The sequence below is a fragment of the Blastomyces gilchristii genome (assembly GCF_000003855.2).
Source record: "Blastomyces gilchristii SLH14081 genomic scaffold supercont1.14, whole genome shotgun sequence".
Classification (NCBI taxonomy): domain Eukaryota; kingdom Fungi; phylum Ascomycota; class Eurotiomycetes; order Onygenales; family Ajellomycetaceae; genus Blastomyces; species Blastomyces gilchristii.
In genome coordinates this window covers 1,229,881-1,241,986 of record NW_003101669.1, presented here as the reverse complement: position 1 = coordinate 1,241,986, position 12,106 = coordinate 1,229,881, and the positions used below count along the sequence as shown (strand labels likewise).

At 29.6% G+C, this 12,106-nt stretch overlaps 1 protein-coding gene across 1 annotated transcript; it reads right to left on the bottom strand.

The window, feature by feature from the left end:
• Positions 1 to 453: 453 nt before the first annotated feature.
• Positions 454 to 660, bottom strand: BDBG_17431 (uncharacterized protein; the record flags this gene model as incomplete). The annotated part of the gene is made up of 1 exon (XM_031725149.1): positions 454 to 660. One exon carries the CDS (start codon positions 658 to 660, stop codon positions 454 to 456), a length of 207 nt encoding a protein of 68 aa, XP_031579587.1.
• Between the last annotated feature and the right edge of the window lie 11,446 nt (positions 661 to 12,106).

The following is a 12,106-nucleotide window of genomic DNA, read 5'->3' as shown; positions in this document are numbered from 1 at the left end:
TCTATATTTTCAAGATTACTGAATTAGAAATTATCTTTATTATATAGTAATAGTTATCAACTGATTAACAGTATATATACTACATATAATATAAAGAAATAGATAAGTTTTTCTGCTGACTGTATAGATCTTTCTTTTCTCATCTTTATTCAAATTAAATATATAATAAGTGAGTTTCTTATATATCAATTTAAAATATAGAAAATATAGTTAATAAGTGACTTGCAGATCTCTTAACATATTTCATTCTATATATGAAATTTTCTGTAAAAGTGATGTATTTTAGAGACAAAGCTAACAGTAGTAATAGGATTTTTTCAAAAAGATTCTTCTCTCTTTATGACACATTTTTCTTCTCTCTCTCTCATCTGCAATAGTGAGTGTATGAGAGTATTATTCTTGAGAGATAATAAGAGACTTATTCTGACATTTTCTAGTGAATAACAAACATCTTCATGATGTGACTGCGGCCTTCATGACTGTCAAGAAAGCCAGGTTGAAGATAGTAATGTCAATGAGCTGCGGGAGCACTGCTCTCATTGCCACATCTTCTCCTGCTTCTCTTGCAGCTGTGGTGGTAGTTGCTGTGCCTTGCAGTGAGATGTCATCTCTTCTGCTGGCTGATATGTCTGTGTTCAGTTCATTTTCTGCTCTTCTCATCACTGTTGTGACACTGCCCTCCCTCTCAGTCAATACAGTGATGTATGACTCTGTGTGATCATTTGAAGAGGAACTCAGAGAGAGCTTGATTCTGAGAATAGTGACTCTGAGAAGCTCAATCTGTAGTTCCTCTTCTATGACATGTCTGAGTTCTGCTCAGAATACTGCTGAGTTGAGTCTGCAGAATTCTGCAGTTTCTTTATCTTCTCTCTATAAGAAGGCTTTAGTATAATCTCTGATCAGCACTGCTACTTATCTGCACTGTGTTAAGCAACTGAAGAAGAAGAGAATCTTATATACTCATCTCTTCTTCTACTTCTGTTATTTTCATTATATCTGTAACAATAACTTCTATCTCTCTGTAAGTATTATCTCACAGAAAGACATTATGTCAGCTCTGATAAGAAGTCTAGATACTTAAGTAGTACAGAGTGAGAGTCTCAGAGCTTCAAGTATTGATAAATTCTGTCAAGACTAAGAAGATCTCTCTTACTCATCTATAAAAGAAGATGAATGTATGAATCTCTGAGATGAAAAAACATCTCAGAATAACTGATCTTAAGAAGAGATTAATCAGTACTGTTATTAAAAGTATTATAAAAATTAATTACTGATTAAAGAGAATCTTACTTCAACTGAAGCAGATAACTGAGATACTTTATAAGTTAATAAGTTAATATTTTATATATTTCTCATACTCTTCTGCAGTACTGCAGTACTAACTTCTCAGCAGATAAAGATACTGATATCAGAGACTTTAATAATAAAGAATGAGTTTGATAAGAGTGTGATTATTGATGAGTAGACTCTGATCTCTCTTTTTACTTTTTCAGCAGACTGCAGCTCTATTAGAATAGCAGCAGTCTGTGAGTTAATAATATTAATCTTTTTATTGATTTTCAATATCTCTTTTCTCTAACTGCTTCAGGAATTTTACACTTATATAGTTTTATTAAACTTCTAAAAAACTCTTTAAGAGAAAATAGAAGAAGAGTGCTACAGAGTCTATAAGATATCAGCTTATCACTGTGAGATCATCTCTAAAAAATTCTTTAAGAAAAATGAGAAGTCTTAAGTGATATTTCTTACTTAATATCTCTAGTATATAATAAGATAATCTCTACTAGCTGTCTTATAGCTTGTAATCTCTTTCTCAGTATTTTTCAAATGCTCAAGCAGTTCTCATGAATTCTCTGATAATAAATAATCTTTTCATTTAATAAGATATTGAAGCTTACTGTAATATATTCACTTATTCAATATTTTCTTTATAAAATATTCAGTATCACTTTTAATCTTAATATTATCTGACTGAGACAGCTCTGTCTCAGAGTATTACTTATAGAGCTCTAAATAAAAAATATGAAAAATAGAATAAATTGATTTCAATTCTATGAATAATTTCAACTTATATATCTGCTTACTTACTACTCTTGTTACTGAGAAAGATTCTAGTTATCACTTACTGAGCTTCTTATATAGTCTTATTATCTTGATATTCTTTACTGAAAGTAGTACTTGATTCTCTATTAAGAACTTCATCAGAAGATGTTTTCAATTATAGTATTTTATCTACTATTTCTAAGTACAGTGAATACTTTTCATCATCTTCTTATAAATTTTATTCAAAAGTTTTAATCTCACTTTTACTTCTGATACTGAGAAATACTCTGTTCTCTATATCTATTTAATATTCTGACTGTCTATTTCTCTCTTTGAAATATTATCTGTGATGTCACTGAATAATGAAGAATTATATTTATAATAAGTATAGAAAGAAGATATCTTTAAGATTATATTCTTTATATTATTATATATGAATTTGATAATTAGAAGATGTTTGAGTCAATTATTCTGATAATATAAATAGAATGCTTAAAGATACTGTTCTAATATCTGATTCTGATATTCAGTCTGATTATCTATCTACAGATGAAATGTGATACTGAGAAGATATCTTATTATAAGATGATAGTAAAAAGCTGACTAGTATTTACTAATGAAGAGAAATTCTTGATCTGTTATCAATGATTTCAAAGCACTGTAATCATGAATAATAATATCTAAAAACAGGTCAGTCAATTCAGAGGCTTTAATCTTTTTATAAGTAGAGATATATCTGATTATCTTTGTAAAGCAGTTAATAATAATTAAAATCAAGTCATATTCTTTGACTCTTATTGACTTTAGCAGATTAACTATGAAATTCATTGATAAATTCTATTATAAGCTCTTTGAAACAGACAGTGATATTAACTCACTATATTACTTATATCACAGAATCTTTATTCTTTAATAGATATTATAAGTTTTAATATACTCTTTGACATCTGTCTGAAGCTTGTTTTAAATATATTTATATTTTAAAAGCTTCTTAGTCTTCTCTAATCTGAAGTGCTCTGTATGAGAATTATTATAATAAATTCTTAATAACTTCTAACACACTGCTCTACTACAAGAGATGAAGACTGAATCATTCAGTAGTAGAAGTTCACATTCTTCTAGTTATCAGTGACTTGATTTCTTAGCAGTACTGTCTTACTCAGAATCTGTCTCTTTCAAGTTTAAACTAAACTCTTTCTTCTTCAACTTCTGAATTCAAGCTGCAGTAAAGATATTTCTCTTCTATAACTTATTAATGAATTTTAAAAGTAGTTGAGTTAAAAGATTGTAGACTGTTTTATTCTTTATCAATTCAATAATTGTAAGATATAATATAAGAAGCTTATAATCTTCAGTGTCAGTTCTCTACAGAAATTCAGGTTTTCTTTCATCTTCTATACTGAGTTATACAGCTGTCTCTTCAGTACTGTTCTCAAGTTTCAGAGAATCTCAATTCTCTGCAGTCAGCTTCTTCTGCAGTGATGACAGAGATTCTTTTATAGAATTCTTCTCTGTATTAATAATATTATAATCAGGTTATCTAGATAGTATATCAGCAGAGTTAAGCTGATCTGAACAGTATCAGATATAGAAATCATACTCTGAAAGTAGCTTCACTCACCTGGCTTGACATTCTATTAAGCTCTTTATTATCAAGAAGTAATACAGATTTGCATGATCAGTGAGAACTTACACTAAGTACTTACTACTCTGAAGATAATGTTATCAGATCTTAAAGAATTTGATAATTACTAACATCTTCTAATTATGAGTATTATATCTTCTCTGTGTGAGTGATAACTTCTTGAAGAAGAAGATCACTGATCTTTATTCACAGTATCTTATAGACTCTGTGAAAAAGTCTTCTCTTACAGACAATTCATTATCTGTTTTCTTAGAGATAATTATTCTCTGATTCTTTCAATATTGAAAGATCTTCAGTGTCAACTGTGAAAAGATTTCACAGACTTTATTTCTGAATATATCAGTCTCACACTGACTGAGTAAGTTGAGATTAAAGTGATTCAGTATTATAATATCTGTGAAAGCTTGTTTCAATTCTGCAAATACCTGTATAATGTCTTGAGTAAGAGTAAACAGTCTTATTTTTCTATCTTTCATACTTCTCTTTAATAGATCTGTAAGAGAGGCAGTAATCTGTGAATATGTATAGATGAATTATCTGTAGAAATTCACAAATTTTAGAAATATCTGTATCTTGCAGTATGTCTGCAGCACTGATCAGTTCTCAATGACAGAGACTCAGCTTCTGTTTATTGAAATGTCATTCATCTCAATAATATAATCTAAGAAATCAATCTTCTGCATGTAGAATGAGCATTTTTCAGTGTTTATATAGAGTTAATACTGTCTCAAACAACTCAATACTTCTTAAATATGAGTATCATATTCTTTCTCTGATTTTGAGAAGATTAAAATGTCATTCAGATATACTATGCAGAAGACATTGATAAGACTCTGCAGTGTCTCATTTATATAGATCTGAAAGATGACTGAAGTATTACAAAGATTAAAAGATAAAACAAGATATTCAAAATTGTTATACTTGATATGAAAAGCTGTTTTTTAAACATTATCTTCATTAACTCTGATTCTATGATAGATATCTTATATATTAATCTTTGAGAACATCTTTACTTTAGATAATTAATCAATTATCTCATCAATTAACAGTAATGAATAGTAATTCTTAATCATCATCTTATTAAGATCTCTGTAGTCTATGCATAGATATAGTCTATTATTCTTCTTAGATACAAAGAGTATAAATGTCTCTGTCAGACTCTTTAATAGATATATTCAGTTCTTTGATTGCACTTCTTCAAGATATTTATACAGAATATTCAATTTCTTTACAGATAAGTTGTAAAGAGACCTGTACAGTACTGTTATACTATCTTCAAGATAAATCTTATATTATATCTTAATATCAGAAAACTTTACTACTTCTCTTTCTAAAAAGACATTCTTAAAATTTGTAAAGAGATGTTGTGTACATTCATCTTCTATAACAGATACTGCTGCTAATCTTGCAGTGAGAGTAATGACTTCTTTATCTATTCTCAAGTCTCAATCATCTGCTACACAGTATATTAACTCAATCTTTTTCTCAAGATTCTTTCAATGAAACTCTTCAAATTTCTCTATTACTATCTCTTCATTAGTGAGATAATATCATTACATCTGAGTGACTCAGTTAATAAGAGAATTGTTTTCTCTCAATCACAGAAGATCTAAAATAATGTTCTCATCTATAATATTAACTATGTGAAGAAGCAGACTACTTTTCTTGAAGATTTCTTCTAAGTCTGTGATCATATACTTTGCTTAAATTATGTCAAAATAATGATATTTCATTTCATTTATAAATTTTGCATGATCTGATGAATCTATCTTCTTTTAACTCTTTATCAAAGAAAAGAAATAGAATATGAAGTTAGTATCTACTCTGAAGTTAAGTAGACATCTCACTGATATCTTCTTATTCAGAGTATATATTGTAATTATAACATGAACTCAGAGATATGAGAATTATTAATTCTTTTCTTTCTCTTCTTTATCTTTCATGAATACATTTGTCAGAAGAGAAGTTAACTTTGAGAAGATATCTTCTCAGTTTCTTTTCTTCTTCAGCTTTTTATAATCACTGATATAGTGATTATCAGCTCTGCAGTTGAAATAGAGATCTTTATCAAATCTTTTTTAACATTTCTTTACAGTGAGTGAAGAATCAGAATACTTGAAATTCTTCTTTACTTTCTTCATACTGAAGCTGTCATAATGCTGTTTAGATTCTGTTATTGATTACTTAGAAGAGATCTTATTAATCTTTTTCTTAAAGAATTGATTATTCAAATAGATTCAGAAAGCTAGATTAACAAGCTCAGTATAATTGATTGATAAACTCTGATATTATAATATTATTATCTGTACCTTGTGAGTCAGCTTTGTGAGATAAAGCTGTATTTTTAATTAATTCAAATCATTGATCAGTTTCTCTCAATATTCTTCAAATCTTGCATTGAAATTGAAAGAATTCTCATTATCTTATTAATATAATAAGTTGAATCACTGTGCTGCTGTGAAGCTGTGATTACAGTGATCTTTGATTTAATTCAGTAGAAAGTTCTTGAATTCTTCTTAAGTTATAACAGCATTGATATGCTCAAGCTCTCTCTTCTTGATAACTCAAGTAGTTGCAGAGATGCCTTCAAGAAGATTGACAGTGTATATTACTCATATCTTGTAAGTATTATACTGGCTCAGGTTAAGGTGGAATTTCTGTTCAAGAGTGTGAATAAAGCTGTGAAATTCAGACAAGATGTTTCTCTTATATCTCAGTGAATCTCTGATCTTAATCTCTCTATCTTTATAATAGATGTAGATGTGTAGAGACTGCAGCAGTGATAAAGCAGTTGAAGAGCTTATATTAAAATATACAGCAGGTTCAGAAATCTCAGATTTCTGCTGAGATAGAGATGTACACACTCTAGAGAATGATGTAGTGTTTCTCTCAGAGAGTGAGATCAGATCAGTCTCAGTACAGATATATAAGATTATATCAGTCTGTTAGAGCTTGACTGATTCAAATATATAATCAGATCAAGTGATTTAAATTATAATATAATAGAACTGAAGTGATGACTAGTCAGTAGTGATATATAGAAGTAGTTATTTAAGAAGCTGTATAAGTAGACTTAACTATCTTGCTTGAATAGCAAGCTTGTAGACTATAGAGTTATTGCAAGAATATCACAGATATGATACTTAGTATACTAAGAAGATTGTATGAGATATGTAGTAACTCTTGTATATATTTCAATAGAAGAAAAAATGAATTACTGACTTCTTTCATAGAGAGTCAGTATCTAGCTATTCTATATAGACAATGAGTGAATATCTTCTCTCATTTTATGAGTGAGAATAGCTGAAGTGATACCTCAGCAGCATCTCACTATCAAGGAAAAGTAATCTGCTGACCTTATATAGAAGTGAGATTCTCATATCCATCAATCAAATCTTTCTATAATATATCTGAATAATGTCATAGAGCGGTTGGAAACCGGTTCAGATGGCCTGTGAGATGGATGGAATCATCCACATGAAAGCAATGAGCCGTGTGAAACCGCAGCGGGGCCTTGGCGCGGCCGGGAGCGTGACAGCAGTGAATGCTTTTCATCACCTTCTTATGAATTTTATTTAAAAGTTTCAATTTCACTTTTACTTTTAACACTGAGAGATACTCTGTTCTCTGTATCTGTCTGACATTCTGACTGTCTATTTCTCTCTTTGAAACATTGTCCGCGACATCACTGAGTAACAAAGAATTATATTCATAACAAGTATAGAAAGAAGATATCTTTAAGATTACATTCTTTGTATTGTTATATATGAATTCAGCAGTCAGAAGATGTTTAAGTCAATCATTCTGATAATATAAATAGAACACTTAAAGATGCTGTTCTAGTGTCTGATTCTGATGTTTAGTCTGATTATCAGTCTGTGAATGAAATGCAGTACTGAGAAGACATCTTATTATAAGATGATAGTAAAAAGCTGATCAGTATTTGCTGATGAAGAGAGATTCTCAATCTGTTATCAATGATTTCAGAGCACTGTGATTATGAATGATGATATCTAAAAATAGATCAGTCAATTCAGAGGCTTTAATCTTTTTATAAGTAGAAATATATTTAGTTATCTTTGTGAAGCAGTTAACAATGATTAAAATCAAGTCATATTCTTTGACTCTTGTCAACTTCAGCAGATTAACTATGAAATTCATTAATAGATTCTGTCATGAGCTCTTTGAAACAGGCAGTGATATTAACTCACTGTATTACTTATACTGTAAAATCTTTATTCTTTGACAGATATTATAAGTTTCAATATACTCTTTGACATCTGCTTAAAGCTTGTTTTAAATATATTTATATTTTAGAAGTTTCTCAGTCTTTTCTAATCTGAAGTGCTCTGTATGAGAATTATTATAATGAATTCTTAATAACTTCTGACACACTGCTCTACTATAAGAGACAAAGACTGAATCATTCAGCAGTAGAAGTTCACATTCTTCTAGTTATCAGTGACTTGATTTCTTAGCAGCATTATCTCACTCAGAGTCTGTCTCTTTCAAGTTTAAACTGAATTCTTTCTTCTTCAACTTCTGAATTCAAGCTGTAGTAGAGATGTCTCTCTTCTGTAACTTATCAATGAATTTCAAAAGTAGTCAGATTAAAAGATTGTAGATTATTTCATTCTTTATCAATTCAATAATTGTAAGATATAATATGAGAAGCTTATAATCTTCAGTGTCAGTTCTCTGTGAGAATCTGAGTTTTCTTTCATCTTCTATACTGAGTTACACAGCTGTCTCTTCAGCACTGTTCTTAAGCTTCAGAGAACTTCAATCTTCTGCAGTCAGCTTCTTCTGCAGTGATAATAGAGATTCTTTTATAGAATTCTTCTTCACATTAATGATATTATAATCAGACTGTTTAGACAGTATATCAGCAGAGTTAAGCTGATCTGAACAGTATCAGATATAGAAATCATACTTCAAAAGCAGCTCTGCTTACCTAGCTTAATATTCTATCAAGCTCTTTATTGTCAAGAAGTAATGCAGATTTATATAATCAGTGAGAACTTACACTGAGTACTTACTACTCTGAAGATAATATTATCAGATCTTAAAGAATTTAATAATTACTAACATCTTCTAATTATGAGTATTATATCTTCTCTGTATAAGTAATAACTTCTTAGAGAAGAAGATCACTGATCTTTATTCACAGTATCTTATAGACTTTATAAAAAAGTCTTCTCTCATAGATAATTCATTATCTATTTTCTCAAAAGTGATTATTCTCTGATTCTTCTAATATTGAAAGATCTTCAATATCAACTGTGAAAAGATTTCACAGATCTCATTCTCAGATACATCAGTCTTACACTGACTGAGTAAGTCAGAGTTAAAGTGATTCAGTATTGTAATATCTGTGAAAGCTTATTTCAATTCTGCAAACATCTGTATAATGTCTTAAATAAGAATAAACAGTTCTGTTTTTCTATCTTTCACACTTTTCTTTAACAGATCTGTAAGAGAGACAGTAATTTATAAATATACATAGATGAATCATCTGTAGAAATTCACAAATTCTAGAAATATCTGCATCTCACAGTACATTCACAGTGCTGATCAGTTCTTAATAACAGAGACTCAGCTTCTGTTCATTGAAATGCTATTTATCTTAATAATATAATCTAAGAAATCAATCTTCTGCATGTAGAATAAGTATTTTTCAGTGTTTATATAGAGTTGATACTGTCTTAAGCAACTCAATACTTCTTGAACATGAGTATCATGTTCTTTCTTCATTTTTGAGAAGATTAGAATGTTGTTCAAGTATACTATGCAGAAGACATTGACAAGGCCCTGCAGTGTCTCATTTATATAGGCCTGAAAGATGGCTGAAGTGTTATAAAGATCAAAAGATAAAACAAGATATTCAAAATTACTGTACTTGATATGAAAAGTCATTTTTCAAATGTTATCTTTGTTAATTCTAATTCTATGATAGATATTCTGTATATCAATCTTTGAGAACATCTTTGCTTCAGATAATTGATTAATTATCTTATTAATTAATAGTAATAAATAGTAATTCTTAACTGTTATCTTATTAAGGCCTCTGTAGTCTATGTATAAGTGTAGTCTATCATTCTTCTTGAGTATAAAGAGTATAGATGTCTCTGCTAAACTCTTTGATAAATGTATTCAGTTCTTTGATTACACTTCTTCAAGATATTTGCATAGAACATTCAATTTCTTTACAGACAAGTTATAAAGAGATCTGTACAGTGCTGTTGCATCATCTTCAAGACAAATCTTATATTATATCTTGATGTCAGGAAACTTCACTGCTTTTCTTTCTGAAAAGATATTCTTAAAATCTGTAAAGAGATGTTATATACATTCATCTTCAATGACAGATACTACTGCTAATCTTGCAGCAAGAATGATAGCTTCTTCATCTGTCTTCAAGTCTCAATCACCTGCTACACAGTATATTGACTCAATCTTTTTCTCAAGATTCTTCTGATGAAACTCTTCAGATTTCTCTATTACTGTCTCTTCATTAGTAAGACAGTACTGTCACACCTGAGTAACTCAGTTAATGAGAGAATTGTTTTCTCTCAATTATAAGAGATCTAGAATAACATTCTCATCTATGATATTAACTGTGTGAAGAAGCAGACTGCTCTTCTTAAAGATTTCTTCTGAGTCTGTGATCACACACTTCACTTGAATTATGCTAAAACAGTGACATTTTATTTCATCAGTAAATTTCATATAATCTGACAGATCTATCTTCTTCTAACTCTTCATCAAAGAAAAGAAATAGAATATGAAGTTGATATTCACTCTGAAGTTAAGTAGGCATCTTACTAATATCTCTCTATTCAGAGTATGTATTGTGATCATAATATGAACTTGAAGATGTGAGAATTATCAATTCTTCATTTCTTTCTCTTCATTATCTTCTATGAATACATTTGTCAGAAGAGGAGTTGACTTTAAGAAGATGTCTTCTCAGTTTCTTCTCTTCTTCAGCTTCTTACAATCACTGATATAGTGTTCATCAGCTCTGCAGTTGAAACAGAGATCTTTATCAAATCTTTTTTAACATTTCTTCACAGTGAGTGAAGAATTAAAATACTTGAAATTCTTCTTTACTTTCTCTGCACTGAAGTTATTATAATGCTGTTTAGATCTCATCATTGATTGCTTAGAAGAAGTCTTGTTAATCTTCTTCTTAAAGAATTGAGTATTCAAATAGATCTGAGAAGCCAGGTTGACAAGCTCAGTGCAATTGATTAATGAACTCTGATATTATAATATCATTGTCTGCATCTTATGAGTCAGCTTTATAAGATAAAGCTGTGTTTTTAATTGATTCAAATCATCAGTTAATTCCTCTCAATATTCTTCAAATCTTGTATTAAAATTGAAAGAATTCTCATCATCTTATTAATATAATGAGTTGAACTGCTGTACTACTGTGAAGCTGCAGTTACAGTGATCTTCAATTTGATTCAGTAGAAAGTTCTTGAATTCTTCTCAAGTCATGACAGTATTGATACACTCAAGCTCTCTCTTCTTGATGACTCAAGTAGTTGCAGAGATGCCTTCAAGAAGATTAGCAGTGTATATTACTTATATCTTATGAGTATTATACTGGCTTAAGTTAAGGCGGAATTTTCATTCAAGAGTACAGATAAAGCTGTGAAATTCAGACAAGATGTTTTTCTTATATTTTAGTGAATCTCTGATCTTAATCTCTCTATCTTCATAATAGATGTAGATGTGTAGAGGCTGCAGTGATAGCAGAGCAGTTGAAGAGCTCATGTCAAAATATACAGTGAGTTCAGAAATCTCAGATTTCTGCTGAAGTAGAGATGTACACACTCTAGAAAATGATGTAGTGTTTTTCTCAGAGAATGAGATCAGATCAGTCTCAGTGCAGATACATAAGATCATATCAGTCTGTTAAAGCTTGACTGATTCAAATGTGTAATCAGATTAAGTAATTTGAATTGTAATATAACAGAACTGAAGCAGTGACTAGTTAGCAGTGTTATATAGAAATAGTTATTTAAAAAGTTATATAAGTGAGCTTAACTATCTTACTTGAATAGCAAGCTTGTAGACTACAGAATTATTATGAGAATATCATAGATATAATACTTAGTATACTAAGAATATTGTATAAAATATGCAGTAACTCTTATATATATTTCAGTAGAAGAAAAATGAATCACTGACTTCTTTTATAAGAAGTCAGTATCTAGCTATTCTATATAGACAATGAGTGAATATCTTCTCTCATTTCATGAGTGAGAATAGCTGAAGTGATATCTCAGCAGTATCTTACTGTTAAGAAAAAGTAATCTGCTGATCTTGTATAGAAGTGAGGTTCTTATATTCATCAATTGAATCTTTCTATGATATATTTAAATGATGTCATAGAGCAGTTGAAAA